Below are 22,781 nucleotides of genomic sequence, written 5' to 3' on the forward strand. Positions count from 1 at the left end.
AGGCCTACCCACAAGATAGATGGAGGACATAGTCATGGCTGTTAGGTCGCTGGACAGGCCGCATGCTACCGGGTCATTGTAGCGATCTAGGGGTAGGCCAGTACCTCGAAAAGGGCATCTTTCGGATGCCATTGATGATGATCATTCCATCATCATTAAACAAAACATTGATCTTTTTCATACCTGTTGGAGTAATGTCTGTGGAGCATCATAAAGATGACGCATGAGATATTCTAACAATAACATCAAGCGAGTGGTCAGCATGAGTTGATGTGGCGCCAATAACATGGCACGCTTTCTGTCACTTATTGCGAGGGTCTCCACAACCTAAAAAAAAAACACTTACCATTAATTATCATAATTTTTTCTCTAATCAGACTGATACATATAAAGACTTATCAGATTGTGATTAATACAGCGAATGTATGATATAATGTTGCTGGACAAGATTTTGTAACACAAAATCCAGTACTGTTCTAAAATATATATATTGTAGAACAGTACTGGATTTTGTGTTGCAAACTTCAGTTGTTCAACTTATGCATAACGTCGACCGTAGGTCATTACGGCAAAACCGCGTATGTATGTAGCATATCAGTGTCCAACACAAAGAGATGTCATGTGGTTTTATTTCAAAATCAATACACAACTAAAAGTCAACCTTAAGTACGAAAACACATATTTTATTATAAAATCTGTGATTTGTTCTAATAACCCAATAATAACAAGCTACTGCAGACTCCTTTATACTGCAATATAGTAGTATTTACTTATTCACATTTGAATGCAGATATAGCCTCTGATGACATCATCCTTAACATTAGTTTTGCACTGAAATTATTGTATATTAGTACAGAAAAGAATAAAAACCATATAAAACAGGAAAAAGAAGAAGTACAGACGTCAATTACTTCAATTATGTGATCCTTCTATTTAAAAAAAAAACAAATGGGTCAACTAAAGATGGCCTACCTATAGGAATATATTCTGAGTTAAATTATTTGTTATATGTGCTAACTTGTTTTTTAATTAAAGTATTACTTATTTTAACATAAAAGATTACACTTACTTTTATAATAGCATTGGAGGTCATAAGTAAAACCGATTTCTTCTGCATCAACGTCAAAGAATGGAACAGATAAACTAACAGTTGAGCGTGTTCCACATTCAAATCTGCAAATAATAAACTACAATTAATAATCGTCTGTCAATTATTTTGGTTAGACTTAAGATCATTTACCATGATTTGTGTACTTCATAAGAAGAACGCCAGAAGAAATTCGAATCCATAAATTCGTAAGGTTTTTTTTCTAGCATTCTTTCACAATCGATCATTTCAAAAGTCCTTCATGCTATAAAAATGTTTTTTTTTTTCTATAAATTTTTGTATTATAAACTTTTAACCGGATTATATTATTTACAACACGAAGTTGTTCAAAATGTTTTTTGACTATTCTACTTAAATTATTCATAATATACAATGATGGTTTACACCACCTTCATAATCGTGATCCTGCGAAGGCTGCGCCTGCAGTGCACATTCTTGCAGTGTGTTGATGATCTTGTGCCACATCACCAGAATGCTGTTCTCTCGGTCGGCCGCTGCTTTACTCAGGACCATGCTGCCCAATAGTTTCACAACACGCGGCCCAACCTAAATGATATGATAATTTGTAAATTGTATTTTTTTCAACATAAATATATACAATATAGTAAATTTGAATTTGTCTTAATTATTATATGTTATAAATTTTACTAAAAAACGCCTGCTCTGTGTGTTTATTGTTTTTCATTCATTATTTTTAAGAACATTTTATTTCGGTATCACAAAGATGTACCTTTTGAACATAGCAGATATTGGTTTGACTATGACCATACATTATTACGGTAAAATAATTAGGTATAACTCATTTGCTGTTAATGAAAGTATGGTACACCATATCCAAAAATCTGAGGTTTCAGTAATAATTAACATAATGATAATATAGCAAGAAAAATTATTTTCAAAATTGAGATTACTATGTATTAAAATTAATTATTAATGTATTAATTATAAGTCTCTGCAAGCATTTTACTGTCAGAAGTTGTTACTTCTAGTTTGTGTTAATATATAGATATTATTACTTCAGACATGTTGGTTTGTGAATTAACATTCCATTCTCAAGCCAATGCTATTACTGGGATTATTGCAGCTAGAATGGCCTATTTTATCAATTCCATTGCCATTAAAATTTATCATTATTTTGTTTAACAAACTATATCATATATGCCCGGAATGCATTGCTTGTGATGCGCTAAGTAATCTTCAATTATACATCTAATTGTTAAGTTACGAGTTCCATTGCATGTCCTAGTTTCCAAATACTGCCGACTACAGAATGAAATAATGGGGTAAAGTTTACTTGTAGTGGAGTGATGTTTGTGCGTTCCGAGCCGGCGGCCGCTAGCTGCTGATGCAATGCGGGTTGCAGAGCGGCGAAGGCTGGCGACCCGCTCAAGTTATGAAGGTACCGCACCAGGGCGGAGCTGAACGCAGCGTATAGAGAGCCAAGTCGGGCTCCGAAACATGACGATATCGTGCCTGGATGGATCATAAAATTTTTGTTATATAATGTTACCAGGAATAATTTACTATAATATATAACAGACATTTTTGTATAATTATTCATATTCGTCTAGAGCAGTGATGCCCAAAGTGGTCTATATCGACCCCTAGGGGTCTATGACAACCTGCAAGGGGTCTACGTCAACGAAAATAAATTTGGGGGTACATGTAATGAAAATGGGGGTCCAAGATAGTGGATCTTAACAAATACACTGATAGTACCTATTGACTTACATCATACTATCTTATAAAATCAAAACATTTACCTTTAACTTTTATTTACTTTATTAACTTTATTTTGAGTAATTTTAATTTAAATTTGATTAATATGTAAAAACATGTGTTTTTACTTTAAGTTTTTAACATTAAACAGTTAGAAATTTACAGGAAATCAATGTCAGGTAAGTAGGGGGTCTACCCAACACGAAAAACATGGCAAGGGGTCTACGACACAAAAAAGTTTGGGAACTCTGGTTTAGAGGAACCCTGATATTTTTTGTCCTATCTGCTCACGAGATAAGTATATCTAATTCAGGTTGCAGAGTATAATAGCTATATCATGTACTAATTCTCAGAGAAAAATTCTTCATTTCATATTTGGTTTCTTCTATAACACAATGTACTATAAAAAGATTAAAAATCAGTACCAGTGTCGGTGCGTGCTGTTTCTCTATCAAGGTCCTTTGCGAGCGCGGCGAGAAGAGCTTGATGCGCCTCGTGCAACTGTACTGCCCCACTGCCTAATCGCTCTGAACCCTCACTGATGATTTCGGCACTCAACAGCGTAAAAACCTCCGTCGCCAATGTGATATACTAGAGTAATGATTATAATAGAAGTTATATTCTTAATGGAGTATATTTTCATTGCATTTTCAAACATAAGGTTCATTTTGATGCTTACGGAATAGGGTTCTGCCTTGTCAGGTACGATTGCGTGAGGACGCGACGGGACTTCGTTATTGTCGTTAGGGTCGTTACCGGAACGCGTGGCCGCTGCATCAGCAGCATCGGGCGCCACTAACGTGGACTCGAACCAGAGTCCGAATAGCGGCTCGCTGTCTTCTGGTGCAAATTAAATTTTATTCACTTCCCGTAAATAAGCACACAATAAATTCTTGGCCTAATTGATTGAATTATTTGAATAATTGATTTAAATAAAATAAAAAACATAAAAAATTCGTTTAATGCAACAAATAAGTAATTGTTAATTAAATAATAAAATCAATCACAGCTTCATAATTTTATATTTGCGCAGAAGAAATAATTCTTTGTCAATAACTGTATTTACCATCATCTGTTTCTGAGTCTTCAGAGCATAGGATCATATCTTGGAAGTAAACAGTGGAGTCGGAACGGTCAGGGTCAGCATCCTGGTGTTGCTTCTGCACCACAGCCCGCTTTAGGTTTGTCGCCTTGCGATAGCACACTACGCCCAGAGCCACTAATAACTGTTAACAAAGAATATAAAGAATATTACTCAATGTTAAAAATAAAAAAAAAATGGTTCTTTTCTTCAATATGAAATATATTCATTTGAATTTTAATATCTGTAATAATAATAATAATCTTTACTATTGTAAATATTGTTCACAAAATTTGTGAGGCACTGGCTTCTGACCTAGCACGTTTTTGGTTATTGAATTACAAAAGTTAATGTTCCCACCAATTTTAATCTTAGTCTAGATTAAAAGTATTAAAAGTTATACATAAACATAATAATTGCAGTAAAATTATAAACTATTAAATGAATATAATAAATATCTCTAAAAGTGTATATGACTATTTATCCAAATATGCATTTAAAATAAATTAGAAAGTAACAACGATAAGGAACAGTTATGCCTACAAAGACATAACATAAAACCAATTCATGAATTAAGTATCTAATGGATTCAGACATTACTTTGTGGAAGTCCATTTTAAGTAAGAAAAGAACTAATATATAGCTACTTCCGCTATGCAGCAGCAGTCGTGCAAAAAAATGCACCGCCCGCCAGCCCGCTGATAAATGCGCATGCGACAAACAATGCGAATAACACTACTACCACCGTTAAATAACTCACCACGTGTTTCACCCCTCCATGGGACATCCTCAGGAGTAATGTGAGTAATGTGATCACTCGGTGTTTGGCACTAATCGGTTGCATGAATTAAGTACTTGAGCTTACTGGAGAACAGTAATTCAATTGTCAAAAATGGCAAAACATTTACCAACCTGATGTAATGGTGCTGCATGGGCTAAGCGTAGTTCTCGCTCGTGTGCTGAATGATGGTCAAGCACGTGTAAAGGTGCGGGTGATGCATTATCACCACCGGGACAGCCGAGTGCCTCCAGTCGCGCGTCGCACAACAGAGCGCCGCTCCATGCTAGACATCGTCCGCCTAGTGCTACCCACACTACACCAAGACCTTGTTGCCTAAATAATAAACACAAAAAGAGTAGTTATTTTACCAATAATAATATCTGATTGTAAATAATACATCCTGCCAACACCTTCCTACCTAGAAATTTTATTTTGAAAAATCAAATCTATGTCTTTGTTCTCACTGACACACAAGATAATTATTCTATCATATCTTATTCAATTAGTACCTTCCAAACTGGAACATAGTACTGGTTATGTTATATACATATTCATGGTTTAGTAATAAATAGAAATTTCATGGTTTCTATTTCAACAGTCTCTCATGTCTTTTATACCAATAGTTGGTATAAAAATATAGTTTTATAATAAGCAATTAAGTTTAAATAACAATTATGATATGTTTATTTGCAAAAATGGGTATTGTTTTCTTTACAAGAGATAACTTACATTTTGGTCAAATTGTAAGGTCTGGACGGTGTTTTGGCGGGGCTCTTGCCTGAAACAGACGACGGGCACGGCGCCCCAGCGAGCGCATGGTGTAGACCACATAGCAATACCCAAGCGCCAATCATGAGATGATTTTGATACACCTGTTACATATGTTAAATTTAGAATTATAATTACAATTGCCCAAAAAAAATCATAATATTGTTTTTAAAATTTGTCATGTATTGTTCGGGATTAGCAATTCCTCCATAAATTTTATGACTTTATATATGAAGTTTAGCACATCAAGTTTTATTTCGAGAACTTTAATTATACTATGTCTGACATTAGCGAATTTCAGTATAGTATGTCTCATATATTTAAATCAAAAGTAATTATAAAAATCCTGTTAAGAATTATTTGTGAGACTTTTAAATATTACAATATGTAATTCATTGACATAGATAAATAATAATAAAGCAATGCAGCACTACATGACATTAAAGAAGTAAAATCTTACATATCCACCAGCACGTGTTGATTGTTTAAATGTCTTTCCAACAGTATTATACAGGCTGAGTGCACTCTCCACTAAAGTCGCTGTTTGTTGCTCGCTTTCTTCGTCTTTAGGGTGTAGGGACGCCTGTTGATCAATATGTCATGTTATCATATAACATTTAAAAATTCAAAGGATACCTCAATCAAAGAAACCTAGCCAATGACAGGCCAACCAAGTAACATCACCACTAAATATTTTATCAGCAAAAGTCCATATTGTATGATTTCCAATAAACTACACTAGGTGTACTAGTATGTACTCTTTTTTAAAAATCTGTCCCAACAGTGGAAAAATTACCAGATTTGATGCAATAAATAGGCTTCGTTTTTTCCTGAGTAGAAGTCAATGAGAAAAATTATTTATTTTTACCTGAGCTGTAGCACACAGTAACCAAGCGGTTGCGACGTCACTAAGTGTTGCGATGCGATCCGGTGTAAACGGCTCTAAACAGGGAAGAGACAATGCCAGCCGGCAGACATGCACTTCATTCACCAAGAAATGGAGGCTAAAAATAATTAAAAAAGTTTTCATTTTATAATCTGCCTAAAATTGATCTACTGCTTTCTATTTTATATACATTGATAGTATATAAGGCAAGTGGGACAGATAAATTGTGTCAGTCTAATTACACCTGCTCACCTGCTTGTTTACAGGGAAACTCCAAAATTAGATCCTTTTTATTAGTTTTATGTAAGTATACCTAATAATAACATTAGATGGAGATAAAATCATTATTGAATATGTCAGTCACCACTCTCAATGATTTTATGACACTTTGTATTTAATTTGATTATTGGTGTTTTAATAATGTGCATGTACATACATCAAATCTATTAAATACATGTATAGAATATCTATATTTTAAACAATATTTTATGCAACACCTGCCTACAGAGATCTGTGAATAGAACATAAGCTGTATGCTTTAAAATATAAAAAGGATATAATTCTTACAGTGATGCATCTGAGTTGAATTGTGGTGTGATAGCAGTCTCCTTAGCCATTTGCCAGCGATTTAAATATCGCTGCAGACAAGGTAATGAAGAGCAAACTTTAAGAACAATGAACCCTGCCCGAAGTTCCATCAGCAAAGATGCTATTGTTGATACCATCCAGTCCTGCAAGTGAGTTTGTAATGAAGAAATTTATATATTATAATAATTATTAATCTTCAGATTGGTAAAGTAATCATACAATTATTAACATTATTATAAACCTACATATTAAACATATTTGTATGACATTATTACTGTAATATTGACATTAATGCTGTTGAGAAAAATATATATCCACTAGCGATCGATCATATAAAAAAAACTCACAGATATAGCTACTGATGTCTGTTGATTAGCATTTCCTTCTTTAGAACTTTCCAAACTGTCTTTACTACCAGGTGACATAACTGTAGCGGCAGGCGTTATATGTGCAGAAGGTATTGGTGTAGTCGGATTTTTTAATGGCATAGTTAACTGTTCCAGTAAAGCATCAGATCGTCGTTGTGCACTAGAAGGTGCTTGCTTCTCATTATTGCTCGAAGTTTGTGAAGCAAGAGATGTTATGGGGCTTGGTATCACTGATGATTTTGTTTGAGTTTCTGAAAAGTTAAATTTTGTTAATTTTTTGTTTTATTCACAATAGATATATCACAAGTAATTTGGATAGAACACAAACCTGTTACATTAACATGTGCAGGTAGTTTAGCATTCTTTAGAAGCGATGTCAATATTACTAAATCTGATTGAGGATAACCACCACCTTCGATGCCACATAATCCAACTACTGGTAACAAGAGCTAGAACATAAACAAGACTTATTATTACCTATTCTATTGATTTTGTAAGGTGCACTTCTTTGAGTGATCATAAATTAAGATAAACTTAATCAAGTCTTGGGGCACATCTGTGACAAATGTTAGTAATAATGTTTTGAGAATTGAAAGGATATTTCTTCTATATACAATTAAGGAGTTTGATACATTCCAAACATTTTACATCGATTCTATCATAAAGCTATGATAAAGGTGAGTAATATAGAAGTTCATTAAAGATTTAGAAATCATATTGATTTTAAATAAACACTAATATTTTTTTTGCCTATTGCACCAGAAATATGTTTCAGATTAAGAATTGTTTTAATATTTCTATCTATATTTAATTTTATCAAAAACTAAAGATTCAAACACTGAGGAGAGCAAAAATAATAATGAAACATTTATACAACAAGTAACAATGGACCTGTGAACATTTTAAGAAGAGCATATACTTTTTACATTTAAAAATGAAGAATTAGGTAGTATTAAGTTGTATTAGGTTGGTAGTGTTGGATGAAGTTAACATTAAAAAATACCTGCTTGATTGAAACATTTGGAGCAGCTGTAGTAGTTGATGTCTCATCATAGCTCAATCCGGCCTCGGAGAGCTTTTTAAGAATCTGTTGTAGTATAATCTTGAGTGCATCACGCACAGTCCCAAGTTGATCAACAGGTACTGTATAATATAATTATTTATTATGTATAGCCAACAAATTTTGTATAAAAAACAATTTATAACTCATACTAGTTTTATATCATAATAAAAATAAATAAATTTTGTTTGTGTGTAATATCATATACTACCTGTGTTTGTCATATCAATGAAGACAAATTTTGCAAATAGGAACTATTTTTTTTTTCCAGAAAGACAATCATAGTGAATTCAAATCATTTTTATGTTTTTTTAAGTTTTGTTTGCTTAAATTCTTATAATGGCCAAATTGGAACATAAGTCTTATAAACATGAAGATGACTATTAAGTAATATTGTGCAATCATACACAATATTTTTTGTTGAAAATTAATTAAAAAAAAATCCAATAATATTAATACACATTATCCAAATAATATTAAACACAAATTCGCTGCATTAAATTAAATTCTGTCGCAACTCTACCACTAACATTGTTTTACCTATACATTTGTTATCTTGTAGGGTACTTAAAAAAATTGTTTTAATGTAACCATAGTTATCTAGTACATAAGGGTTGTTTAAACTGGTTTATGAGGAAAATAAAGCAATGTACACAAACATGTATCATATATTTAACATTAAAAAGGTCAAGTAATCGAGCTGCGGTAGCTCAAAAGTAGGGGACAGAAAGTTGTGATTGTAGGTTGTGGGTCCAATTGCTTGATACAATGTTACATAAATCACACTTTGTACATTAATTATATGAGATTAGCATGGCTCACAAACAAGTTTTTAGAGGAGAGGCAGCAGTGCTGCATACCATAATATCACCAGTATATGTCCTCATAAATATTTTTGGAGCTGGCCTTTGGCTTGTAGTGGATATCTATAAACTGAATCAATGGGTAACCCCATTGATTCAGTTTATAGATATCCACAGTGTACATAGATAGTTATCAACAATGTACATAATACTTACATTTACTGGCATTTGCATTGATGAAATGAGCAGAGAGACAAGCAAAACATGTGTAAAATAAGTCATAGATGTCTTCATGGTTCTGGAATTCACTTTCACTGAAACAATTTGTTTTTATTAATTTACCTATACAATTACTTAAAACTACTTCCAGTGATAAGGATACGTGAATAGTTAGAGAATTTAATAAGTAATATCTCTATAAGGAAAGAAAAAATAATATAGTTTTAGATTTAGATTTGCTTTATTAAAATCTTAGTACCACTGTTTTTTGCATAACACTTTATAATTTTTTTTCTTAATAATTTTTTTTCTTGTTATTCGTTATTCTTAATCTTAAAAACAATTAGTGATTTTATTATGTTTTTTAACAGTTTATATACCCTATGTAGCTTGATACAAATATTACATTCGACCTAATCTGATTTTAACAAATATTTGTGATGCAAAAATTATTAATTGTTTAAACTAATAAAATAATCGTTTCGTTAATTTCGCTAACGCGCTCTAGTTAATATATTCATAGACATATAATAAACGTAATTAATAACGGAATTAAACTAACAAAAGAGTTAAACCGGAACGAAATAAAAATACTCTTTGTAAAATACTTATTTTTAAAATATATTCTAGAAAACATAATATACAAAAATATCAACCTATTTTCAAATACGAAAATTATCCAGAACAGATATACGTTTAGTAAATAATATATTAGGGTAGTGCTGAATAATCACAAAACGGCAGCCATCACAACAAACAAAAATTTGTGTAAAATGGTTGTAGTTATAATACCTTTTAATTATCGCCTGTATTATTTCCACTGCATCGTTTTTATCGAAAAATGGGCCATAAAGTCCCGTTAAAATTGGTTTAAGAGTAGTAGACCACTCTATATTACCCCCCGATGCGGCCATTTTCGGGAATGACCAATCGCGAAATGTCACTTTTTCCTAACTTTTGTACCAAGTTGCCAAGTTATTAAATTTTATTACAATGTTTCCCTATTCCTATTTTTTATTGAAAACAAATGCTATCTTTAAAATACCGTTACTTTCTGAGGGTACATTAACTGTAACTTTGATTTTCTGGTAATTGTGCTTTATTGCTTGATTATTTTTAATTGCACTAACTCAATAAATTTTTAATAATATTGGTTTATTTTGTAAATAATAGTCAGTTACCTTCAATTATAAGACAGTATTTATTTAACGTTAGCTCCAATTCAAATTATAAACAGCTTTGCATCGAGAATACACCGTCTTCATCGAGGACGGGTTTCACGTATTCGTGATACCGCCGGGTTTTCCCCACAAAAATTATAAAAGTTGTGTTGATGTTTTTTCTGGCAATCATTATGCCTGTTTTTTCGAAGTAAAACTCATATTAGCCTTCGAAGATATCTCTAATGATATCATCCGATAACCCCTCTCGCTTAGCCTCGCATTCTGCCATCACCATTGAAATATGATGAAGCTAGAAATGCCAACAGGCAAACGCTTGTCTATTAGAAAAACGCACTTCATGATTGTGTCACTGTCAATGTCTACGCTTGTCTGCCATACATTTGGTTGATTAGCTAGTGACTACTTTATATTTTGTGTATTAATTAAAGTTTCATGTAATTATAAGTTAAAATGTCAGAACAAATAGCCAAAAAACGAAAAGTATCTAGTGAAAATGGCAATGAAGTTTCAGGTTTAGTTTTATAACTACTTATGGCCATTTGTTTAAGGATTGTTTTAAAACCGTTTATTTTAATTTTTAGGTCCCTTATCCAAGACGTTACAAATTCAGTGCCCTTATTTGGATACTATTAACCGACACGTTTTGGATTTTGATTTCGAAAAGTTATGTTCCGTCTCATTAACCAGAATTAATGTGTATGCCTGTCTTGTTTGTGGAAAGTATTTTCAGGTTAGTTGTACTATTTATCAAGGACAATTTAAATGCATATATTAATTATTTAATAATTAGTTCTTTACCTTCCTTAAAATAATCAGGGTTTTCTAATTTTATACAACATTAGCATATTCCACTGGCTTTAACCCTTACTCATATAGCTTTTATGTTTTATATTTATTTTCTTGTAAAACAATCAATCATTAATTTTATAAAAAGAATAATTCTTAAATTTAAAACAAGCTAGAGGGAATTGTACACAGTTATTTTAGCACTTATAATAGATAAGGCAACTTTCAAGATATCTATTTTGATGATATTTCAGGGACGAGGAACTAATACACATGCCTATACACATTCAGTAGCTGAAGGTCATCATGTATTCCTCAATCTTCACACCTTGAAGTTCTATTGTTTACCAGATAACTATGAAGTCATAGGTAATTATGTGACAGACCCTATTTTTACTCTTTTGTACAAGAAATGCAAATAATTTGAAGAAAAACATTAAAATAGTCATTGTACAGGGTATTTAATGCACATTCAGTTAAATTTAACTAGTGGGTTATTACAGAAAGCGCATGAGTGTGTTTTTAATAAAATTAATTTATGGACAAGTGAGATGAATAAATTAATTATAGCTACTGCATCTCTTATTAGTGTGAGAGATATGCTATATCTGCTAGGCAACCTTCATTGTTTCTAGATGTTAAAATAAAATTACAAAAAATGCTTATATATTAACATCCCTGCAATCTTTACCTAAAATTTTTCCCAAAAATCTTAAAACAAAACAGATTATTTAATCCTTTGCAGTCGGAAGGCACCAATGCACCGCCACTCGTTAGGCGACTACAGTGTTTATGTTACATTATGTTAGGTCCAAGCAACAGGAATCCACAAAGGGTTAAAATGATAACACTTTCAAAATTAAAAAAATATGCTTAATTTTGTTACTACTGTAGTGTCATTAATATATAAGTACCAAAAGTACATTAAATATTAATCGCAACTCATAATAAATTTAACATGTTTTTAAATCAAAGTTAAAAATATATTTGAATGATTTGTCTATGTCTACTTTCAGATTCATCATTAAATGATATTAAGTATGTATTGAATCCAATCTTTTCTTCAGAGCAGATCAAGCAATTGGACACTAATACTAAGATGTCCAGAGCTATTGATGGTACTATGTACATGCCGGGTATTGTAGGGCTTAATAATATTAAAGCTAATGACTACTGTAATGTTATTCTGCAGGTTAGTATTGGGTAATTCTAAAAAATAATTAACCACTCTTTTATATACATAATATTTCAGAATTACTTGTTATAGAACCATGTTTTGAACTATTGAGATGTAATAACTGATTCAGTGGATAATGATTTTGCAATCTTTTACTTTATGGTATATATACAACTAATTTAGTATTGCATAAATCTCTAAATAAAATAAGATACATAAGGTATTAGCAATAAACATACCATAATGGATCAAATGACCCATTTTGTACTTTAGCAATGTAAAGTCACATATTGTCCTTATTGCTTTTGTACATTGTATTGACATTTTCCTACTGATCAATCTGCAGTTATTATACAGTTTTTTTCCTATTTACTTTTAAAATTAATTATTTCAAAATTATGTCGAAATAACCATATTTCATTCATTCAAGCAGGTAATATAAAGTTCGGGTCATTTGACCCACTATTGTAGAAATAGGTACCTAGTAAGTACTGGTATGATTAATGTAAAACATAATATATAAGCAAACCAATATGATTGAGCAGTCATATTCCACTAGTAGAGGACTGAGACTTGTAATAGTAGATTACGAGTGTGATTCTCAGGATAGTCTTATATAATTCATACTTTGTGTATTAAATATAGGATTGCTACTGCTCATAAGAAAGGTTTACAGAGGATGGGCGGCAAGATCTGTATACCTTAATATTTTAATATTACATTGCGATCACCAACCCTTTTGCTTAGCATGGATAATAGTAAATCTCTCCAATTGATATCTTTGAAAGAGCCCTATGCATTGGTCCTCAATGGGCAGAAATGACGAAACATAGAAAAAAAATTGGATAAAAATATTTCAAATCAATAGCATATAACATATCCACTGCTGTACATGGGCATCCAAAGATTTTCAAAAAGAGGTTAAAAGCAACCTGATGAAGCTTCTGACAAAGGGCCTGGTGAATGTCCTATACTATTTTGCAATTAATTTGATAGTAGTTTATAACAAAAAAAAAAATTATAAAAAGCTTTACCGTTTGATTGGTTATAAGTATAAAATCTTTAAAGGGTGAATTTGTATATTTGCTGTCAGTTGATGTATGGTATATCATATCTAAAAGTTTATGGTTTCTGGAGTATTAAAAACATTGATAATATAGTAAGAAAAGGCATTTTCAAAATCGGGATTTGTCATTTTAAAATTAACTATTGTTTATTATCTGTCCTTTTAGACTTGGTTGTGGTTTTGTATTGATTGGAAATAGATGTAAATGTTTTATGCTTTTTTGCTGACAAATGAGCTATACATTTTCCTCTTTAAAGCTTTTACACTCATTACCCCATATATAATAACTTTTTGAATAAATTTACATAAATTCAATGCCCATTTTAATGTGATTTTCATTGTTTGTGAAATAATGTATGTTATTTATGTAGGTTAATAGTTCATTCCTTACAAAAATAAGTTTTATATAGAAAATGGAGTAAGAACTGCAATTCACTTGCTTAATTTTAAATATTTTACGTTTTGATATTTAAGTGTCTATCTCAAGTACGGCCACTTCGTAATTACTTTTTACGCGAAGAAAATTACGCAGAAATCAAGAGACCACCTGGTGATTCATCATTTTTATTGGTGCAACGGTTTGGCGAGTTACTGAGAAAGCTGTGGAACCCTCGTGCTTTTAAAGCGCATGTATCACCGCATGAAATGCTGCAAGCGGTTGTACTTTGGTCTAAGAAGAGATTTCAATTTATAAAGCAAAGTAAGAAACATTTTTTAAATAATATTCAGTGTCAGACAGACAGACAGTCAGACAGTACTAGGCTAAATAATAACAACTCTCAAAAAAAAATCTATAGATTAATTGACCACCATTTATTGTTTTGTAGGCAATTACTACTAAGAGGTATATAGTGCACATTACTGCATGCTTCTTTGTTATTTTTAAGTATATTTGCAGTATATTTAGGCCTCTTTAGATTTAATCTTGAAATTGATATAAGTGTATTTTAAAAATGTTTGTTTTTTTTTGTAAGATATGTTGAAAGTTATATTATTTTGCAATGTTTTATTTGTAGGTGATCCAATTGATTTTATGTCTTGGTTTCTTAATTCACTTCATATGGCATTAAATGGTACAAAAAAAGCAAATAGCTCTATTATCTACAAGTCTTTTCTTGGACATATGAGGATATATACAAGGTAATATTTTTTATATAAAAACATAATTTATAATTTTATATATGTAGGTTCTTGGTTTGTGAAATTTATTTTACTTCATTTTTATAAAACTTTCAAAATATTTTGACATATGCTATTTTTTAGGAAGTTGCCACCACCTGATGCAGATGATGCTGCAAAAGTTGATCTTAATAGTGAGGAGTATGCTGAAATGATAACAGAATCACCCTTTTTGTATTTGACTTGTGATTTACCTCCGACGCCACTGTTCACTGACGAATTTAGAGAAAATATCATACCACAGGTATTTTTTTAAAAAAATCATGTGTATTAAAATAAAATTGTATGTTATATTTATTATGTTTTACAAAACTATGGTACTTTATATTTAGTATTATATTTTTTAGGTTAACCTGTACCAGTTACTGTCAAAGTTTAACGGCCAGACATCTAAAGAATACAAAACATACAAGGAAAACTTTTTAAAACGTTTTGAAATCACACAATTGCCACCTTACCTTATATTGTACATAAAACGTTTTACGAAAAACACTTTCTTTGTTGAAAAAAATCCAACTGTCGTTAATTTTCCTGTTAAGTAAGTATATACATAGTAATTAAGCTGAATGACAATTTTATTTAATTCAGTACTGAAAATGGTGTAATTTTAAAAATTTTGGTTTTTTTCTGCAGTTGTTCAATTATTATTATTTTGATATTACAGAATTTTTAATGTCATGTTTACTAATGTTTTTTTTTTTATAGAAACGTGGACTTCGGAGATATTTTAACACCAGAAATTAAAGCTAAACACAATGGTAAAACTACTTATGAGCTTGTGGGAAATATTGTTCATGACGGTACCCCAGAAAAGGGCACATACAGAGCCCACGTCTTGCATACACCCACGCAACAATGGTATAGTTTATATATTCTTTTAGTTTTGCTTAAAATATTGAAAAATTATTGACCTTAACATAAATGAGTACACATAAATATGTATTTGTTGGGGTCAAATCAGTAAAATGTTTGTTGGTATCTTTGTTACTGATTATTTTTGTAATCAATAAGAACCTATAGTAACATTTACCAAAAATTATAAAACTGACAATTTTTTTATAATGTTTTATTGTTTTTTTTTACTAGATGTTTAGCTGACATGTATGTGGACTTAATAAAATTTTATAATTAACCAAATTTTATTTTATATAATAACTTTGATTTTCCATAACGGCATATATGTTTATTTACAAAAATATTATTAGAATTAACATATTATAAATTAATTATTCATAGACATATTTCAAAACTCAAATTGTAACTCAAATTCATTGTTACAGGTATGAAATGCAAGATCTTCATGTAACCAGTATATTACCTCAAATGATAACATTAACCGAAGCTTACATACAAATATATGAATTGAAGCAGGACTGAAATATATTTGTAATAAAACAAAGTTTTTTATTCATTATTTATTTCCTGAATATACAAATGCCTGATAGCTTAGATACCCTATGACAAAATGTGGTCTTTTAGATCTTTATCCTTATTAAATATAGCTTCATACAATCATGACAAAAATAGGTTACGAACCTGGTTGTAACATATGTGAAAATCATTCTTCAGTCAAATATAAATCAATTCTCAGTTATCAGAAAATAGTATAGTGTAACAAATAGACAATTTGGAGCATCTATGCTGTTTTAATGTAATATTCTTACTGTAGATTATATGACATATATTAAATTAACAAGATTATTCTTCAGTGTACATTATTATAGTCTATGATTTTGTTAACCTGAACTATCTGAGTGGACATTACTCCATTACAATTATATGATTTTATTTTTTTAATGACTTTCACCCTTTTTACCAGCTACACGTTTAAATTCTCCCATATTAGTTGTACAAATAGGAGAGCCATAAAATGCAAGATGATTGATCAAAGTTACATCACTGCCAGATTGATTATCCTTCACAAAGATTTGAATGTTTTGGACATTTTGGAACTTGACAAACTTTAGAGGTACTGGATTGCCTTCTAAGTCACTAGGTGTCAACCTGTAATAAAAAATAACATTTATTCCAATACATAAACACTTTCCAGGGCATTGACTGACTATATTAGTAACTATAGAATATAAAATTTGCTTAATTTTGAAGTTGTAGAGTAAAAATAACTTTTAAAATAAGTGTAACCTACACCAACTAATTTTTTTTTCCAGATCCTGATACATAATTTTTTCAATGGAAGTTTGAGCCAGGATGTATGGTTACTAAATAACTAATATAAAAATAAAACATTTTCTTTTAAAAAATTAACTTACTTTACTAACAAATATATTAATAATTATATTTATGACATGATACAACACAGTGTAGTTACATCTTCACATAAAAAAAATAATTATGTTTTCTTAGGCATTAATAATAAATACTGCAGTTAGTAATTTGCTATGTAGTGAAAACTCAAATGCCTTCAAGATTAATTATGCATTATTATATACAATTAGATTTCACTTGTAAATTCATTGACAAGCAATAACATTGTGGTTAATCTAGTGTTATTATATATAAACATTACATATTAAAAATAAAACAGTGTAAGTTTAAAAGATTACACAAAAATCATGCAATTTAAGGTAACATATAGTAAATATTACTTACTCTAAGTCTTGCACCGATGAGTTTTGAGCTGCCTGATCAAAATCAAGTGTCCTGGGTTGATTGATGAACAGCTTCAGAAACTTTGGCCCTTTGTCAGCTGGTGCTTTTATTTTCAATGAATGCAGTTTCACTAACTGAAAGGGTTTTCAAAATTAACATAATTGTTTAAATCCAGCAAGATCTTAAATTAGTAATTATGCATAATATACCGGTAGATACTATGTCTAAATTATTATATGCTTATTTGTTACTACCAAGGAGTCAAGTGCAAGCAATTTATATTTAAGTTTATCAATGATGCAGAATTAAGCTTATTATACAATAAGTAATAACAAAAAATAAGGCTCAAATATAACAGTTAAGAATTTACAGTTGACAATTGATCATTTGTGCTGAAGATCTCACCTGATTGAAAGCAATGTTGATGATCAGTTGTTCATCACAATCACTGGCCAAATACCCCCCACCATTGCTTAAGGCCAGGGTTAATGGATGATCATCAGATTCATTCAAGCATTCACATTCACTCTTTGTAATAAATGTTACCAGGTCCATCTGTGTAAAAAAATTAATTTGTATCAAAATTTTATATTATGAAAGAATCATTAAATGTTGTACTTTATAGACAGTCTTCACAATCTGCAGTTGAACTTTATATGTAAATAAGCTTACATGGCCTGCAACAGCAGCATCTTCGTCACCAGCATCCTCAGTGCCATAATGCTGTCTAACTTTAGATTCAAGCGATCCAGAATCAGCTCCTTGTAATCTATCAATTCTTGTCTGTAACAATAATTCCAGAATAAATTCTAAATCAATTTTATATTCAAATAATAGCATTAAATTAGATTAATTTTAAAATATACCCGATTTCTGTAGAAAATAAAGGTCGGCATTGCACTAATCCCTTGGGTACTCGCTGTTTCCGCGCATCGATCAACGTCAACTTTTAAGAAAACCGCTCTAGGGAACTTTACTGTTAATTGCTCGAAAAACGGAGCAATTCGTTGGCATGGTGGACACCTTGTAAAAAATAATAACATATCCTCATAAATACAAGCAATGACTCGGATAAATTTTTGTTTTATCTCAGGTTATACATACCAAGTAGCGGTAAAGTCTACCACAACCAGTTTTGTACCGGCGTTAGCCATTTCCGTTTGAAAATGTGCCTCATTCTCAATAACTGTAACTAAACCCATTTTTAATAACAAATTAAGCTACAATAATCAAGGAACGATGATACTTCAAATTGAAAAATGAATTAGATTTTAGATGACACAGTAAGACACTGTCATTCAAGTAAGGGTTACCACAATCAAATTTTTTAAATTAATATGAAACGTAGGTTTTACTTAATCATTTTCTTTTCTAAATATTAGAATTTTTTATGCGTTAATGATATGTATTTTTTTGGCTTGTTAAATTGTGACGAAGGGTTAAATGTAATTTTATGAATTGTATTAACTGTTAATTAGAATTAACCATAAACGATCCTTTAAATCAATTGAATGAAAAGTTACTTTTTTAAAACGTTAATGTTAGCTCTATAACTACTGATTAAATCCTTGATGTGTAATTTTGGTACATTTTATACATAAAGTATATTCGACCATAAAAAAGTAACATATTTTTCACAATATCAAGAAACAAAAAGATTTTAAACTATACTAATTTAAGAAAAAACACACATAATCTTTAACAATTAAAAAAGTGCTACTTTGTTTATGTATTATTGTTGGTGTTTATCAAATGACAAGATAAAATCAACTAAATGAAGAGAAAATTAAATTAATGTTAAACTGATATTAATTATTTTTTATTACAAAGAAAATCTTAAGCATTATTATTACTACTCAAGTAATAAAGATATATTTTAGGAGTGATAGAGCTTTCTTGCAAGCAATTCAATTTAAAACGACAATTCAATTTGAAATAAAAGTAAAAGCTAACTTTTCTAATGTTACGCTATTTTTTTAAATGTTATTTCATAAAAATGAAGTGATTTGTCTGTAGGAAAGAATAAAAACAACCTTTAATTTACTAAATTGTTTATTTATACCTAATAGCTGAATTGCAAGAAATAATATAAATGTTCACTAAATTCAGACTAAGCTTTTCACAATCAAATCAAATGATTATAAATAGAGTACTTAAACTCCCACGGTGACGCTTATTTTTATTAATGTTGTGGGGTAAGAGATACTGAGTAATTGTAATTTGTTTCTTTCCCTAACAACAAATCCGAATTCAATTGATGGAACGAAAGTGCCTGCAATTTTTAAAATTTTCCATAATTTTTTTTGTAGTATTTTTTCTTGTTTTAAGAATCTTGATCTATTCTCATATATATATATATATATATATATATATATATATATATATATATGTATATATGAAATTGGTTATGCGTAAAAATGCGATGTGAATGTTGCCGGTGGCAATCCTTACTTAAACTTTTATGAAGTTGAGTATATTTATACATATTTTACGACTACAATCAATAAAATTACTTGGTTAACGATTTTTAATATAAATGTAAATGTTGTAATCTTTTTGTTAGTATGTATCATAGCAATCGTTTGTTGCACATGAGAGATTCATTGATATTCTAGAAAATAAAAAAGAGTTGTTTGAGTTATATGTTTGAAGTACAATGATTATAAAGAACTAAGTAATAAAAAGTACAATGAGAAGCTATTTGTGATAAGCTTAAATAATGATATAGCCTAACCTTATTAAGTGGCCAAATAAATATATAAACATAGGAACTGGGTATTTTACATTCCATGTCATTAAAGTATAATCTTATAGCCAAAGGTCATTTACTTGATTATAGACATTAGAAGTTATTAATATAACAATAAAATTTGCAGAGGAAAGCTTGGAAACTGTGACCATAACCATTCTGCGAAGAGTGGAATCAAATTATATTTTAGTGATAGAATTTGGGGCGTATTGGTGGTATCAGAGCGTTACGCGTGCTTAGCGTAGGCTTTCTATTTAGTAATTAAAATCGTGGACTTCCTAGGAAACTTTCTTTCAGACAGTTAGATATTTCTTCGGATTTAGCGTTGCTTAAGGGGACGATCCATGTAGTTACCAGGCGCTATGGCCTCCAAGTGGGAGGAAACAGACCCAGGCCGGGTGGCAGTCACCTAATATAAGTTTTGTATTCCGTTCAAAGGCTGTCTAGGCGGACTGTAGACCGGTAAACCGCATAGCTGTTTCATATAAAATGCTTTAAGGGATTTTCGTATTAAGGAATTTCATGGCTATAAACTTGCGGTAAGAATATTAAAAATGGTATTCACTGTCGCGTCATATGAGTGGTTTGTTGTGGCGGATTTTGTCAACGCGATGTCCTGTTGCACTTTAGGCGTACGTAGTCTATCAAGTGGACGGTTTATATTTGCTTAAATTGTGTCGTCGGTCAGGGCTTATGGATAGTACATATATAAGTAGTAGTTTAACATAGTTCTGTACTTGTAGGTTGAAGGATGGCATTAGAGTTAAATATGATTTAATTTCTGTAAAATTTTGTTCGACTGGCATTCGCAAGACGTACACAAATGGTCAAAATAAATTATTCTATGTGGATAATAATATCAATAACACATTTATTAATGTTTCAATTTCAGTTGTAATAGTTTATATCAAAAATATGTCGCATTACAGGTTAAAGGAATCGCTATTGTGTCATTAAAACAATAAAAATAGTTGTGCCGACATAACACCGCGTAATTATTTATTTATCATCGAATACCAAAATGATACTTCCTGTGTAATATGTATCAGAGTATGAAATAGTAATATAGCTTGTTATCATTCTCAGCCCTTGATTCCGATTTTGTTTCGTTGTTTAGATTAACGCATTTGAATTCTTCTGAACGTTGTACGTATAATGTGTATATATGTACACACACACGTACATATATATATATACATATGTCTCCACATGTATATATATATTTATATATATATATATATATACCTTATTACAACATATGACAAAGACAAAAAGCTCAAAGCTCATTTCCTGCGTAGTAAGGGATTTTCCGTCTGTATATGTGAAAGCATAGCATCGAATAAGTTGTGTTTCACTTTTTGAGATTAAAAAATATTTTTTTTTAGAGTTTAAAGACTTTTATGAAAAACTCCCTGATGCTCAAAAAACCAGAGAGAGGGTTATCCTCAGCATAACAAGATAACCTAGCGGATTGTCAAAATTTTGCGGCAGTGGGCAGGTTAGGTTAGGTTAGAACAGATGGCCTCTAAGGTCTTGAGGTTCTGGAGAAGTCTTCGGACAGGCAAGCGCAGCGTAAAACGATTACCAACAACGTAGATAGACGACCTTGTTAAGGTCGCCAGAAGACTCAGGATGCAAGCTATTTAAGTATTTGAAATCGACAATAGAGGCCTTTATACAGCCGTGTCTATCCTATGGCTGAAATGTTAATGATCACAAGACTTTTAATCATTGACAGTCACATTATAGTTCATATAATAGTTAACGTAAACACAGATTTAGTACCCCGTTAAAATTTTAACTTTCAGGAGTTTTTTTCTCGCAAATTACGTTGCATACTGCTTCGGCAATTAGAAATAAATCACAAACGGGTCTTTAATATCGTGCGCAAATAAAAACCAAAGCACCTACAAGTTACTTGTTTTTTTTTGTATGACAAGAACTTCATTCACCTGATTGCCAGAGATATTGCTCGCCTATAGTGCGATGCTGTATTCGTAAAACTCGAAAAAGTGTTTGTTTTATTAGCATCATAGAAGTAGTAGGTGGTTTTAGACGCTTATTGCAGACGTTAGAAACTACGCTCGAGGGCCGCCTCAGAACCTGGGGACCGTTTTATCAATTTTTTTACTAGATTACCGAGCTTTTAACTTTTACTTTGGCTCAGGCATACCTTCCACAGTGTGAAGTAAGAAGAAATAAGAAGGGCCCCAAGGAAGGACCTTGACTGTCAAAACAAGGTTAGCATTTCGACTTGAGAAAGCTCGACGGAGCCGAACTTGGTTCATTTGTCAACTTTAATAGGAGTGAAGAGATAGAAATAAACATGTAAAAATTGAGATAGGTTTTTTAATGATAACTAAACTTGGTAAAAGTTCACCTAGAGAGCAGTGGAGGGGACTATGCACGGAGTCACGCTGCGAGATCGAATCAGAAATAAGCAGATTCTCAAAAAACCAGGTCACCTACTTAGCTCGAAGAATTGCTCGTCTGAAATGGCAGTGGGCGGGGCATGGTGACCACGAGCAGGTAGACGCGGCGAGTTGAGACCGTCTACTAGATGAACCGATGTTATAGTTATATTTAAGGTCCTGGAAGTTGCTGGATTCGGACAGCACAGGATCGGTCATCCTGGCAATTTTTGGCGGT

The 22,781-nt window shown here is 31.2% G+C and overlaps 3 protein-coding genes across 6 annotated transcripts in view; 1 reads left to right on the forward strand and 2 right to left on the reverse strand.

Annotated features, from left to right (window-relative positions):
* poe (E3 ubiquitin-protein ligase-like protein poe) overlaps positions 1–10,302 on the reverse strand; it is a 61,309-nt gene extending 51,007 nt beyond the window's left edge. For all 4 annotated transcript variants that reach the window (XM_068772353.1, XM_068772354.1, XM_068772352.1 and 1 more), the window contains exons 1-17: positions 10,174–10,302; positions 9,379–9,476; positions 8,303–8,442; positions 7,628–7,748; positions 7,279–7,550; positions 6,911–7,074; positions 6,326–6,461; positions 5,918–6,040; positions 5,419–5,561; positions 4,821–5,022; positions 3,894–4,053; positions 3,507–3,667; positions 3,253–3,418; positions 2,403–2,581; positions 1,498–1,654; positions 1,070–1,173; positions 184–327 (exon numbers count right to left, since the gene is read on the reverse strand). In XM_068772353.1, coding sequence (XP_068628454.1) covers positions 184–327; positions 1,070–1,173; positions 1,498–1,654; positions 2,403–2,581; positions 3,253–3,418; positions 3,507–3,667; positions 3,894–4,053; positions 4,821–5,022; positions 5,419–5,561; positions 5,918–6,040; positions 6,326–6,461; positions 6,911–7,074; positions 7,279–7,550; positions 7,628–7,748; positions 8,303–8,442; positions 9,379–9,476; positions 10,174–10,295 — 2,592 coding nt within the window. In that variant the 5' untranslated portion in view covers positions 10,296–10,302. The remainder of the gene's footprint in view (positions 1–183; positions 328–1,069; positions 1,174–1,497; positions 1,655–2,402; positions 2,582–3,252; positions 3,419–3,506; positions 3,668–3,893; positions 4,054–4,820; positions 5,023–5,418; positions 5,562–5,917; positions 6,041–6,325; positions 6,462–6,910; positions 7,075–7,278; positions 7,551–7,627; positions 7,749–8,302; positions 8,443–9,378; positions 9,477–10,173) is intronic.
* A 545-nt stretch (positions 10,303–10,847) lies between these two features.
* On the forward strand, positions 10,848–16,154 carry Usp39 (ubiquitin specific protease 39). Its single transcript, XM_068772175.1, has 10 exons — positions 10,848–11,076; positions 11,147–11,295; positions 11,606–11,720; positions 12,368–12,543; positions 14,069–14,294; positions 14,611–14,734; positions 14,858–15,017; positions 15,121–15,311; positions 15,479–15,631; positions 16,054–16,154. The coding sequence occupies exons 1-10, from the start codon at positions 11,016–11,018 to the stop codon at positions 16,148–16,150; spliced, it is 1,452 nt and encodes a 483-aa protein (XP_068628276.1). The 5' UTR covers positions 10,848–11,015; the 3' UTR covers positions 16,151–16,154.
* Positions 16,155–16,178: 24 nt separating this feature from the next.
* Positions 16,179–18,674, reverse strand: Txl (Thioredoxin-like). The gene is made up of 6 exons (XM_068772176.1): positions 18,488–18,674; positions 18,250–18,406; positions 18,056–18,166; positions 17,789–17,938; positions 17,384–17,517; positions 16,179–16,777 (listed from the first exon to the last, which is right to left on the reverse strand). The coding sequence occupies exons 1-6, from the start codon at positions 18,583–18,585 to the stop codon at positions 16,567–16,569; spliced, it is 861 nt and encodes a 286-aa protein (XP_068628277.1). The 5' UTR covers positions 18,586–18,674; the 3' UTR covers positions 16,179–16,566.
* Between the last annotated feature and the right edge of the window lie 4,107 nt (positions 18,675–22,781).

Source organism: Battus philenor, unplaced genomic scaffold, assembly GCF_028537555.1.
Source record: "Battus philenor isolate CCGP_79_NKW_IND1 unplaced genomic scaffold, ilBatPhil1.0.hap1 SCAF_5, whole genome shotgun sequence".
Lineage (NCBI taxonomy): Eukaryota > Metazoa > Arthropoda > Insecta > Lepidoptera > Papilionidae > Battus > Battus philenor.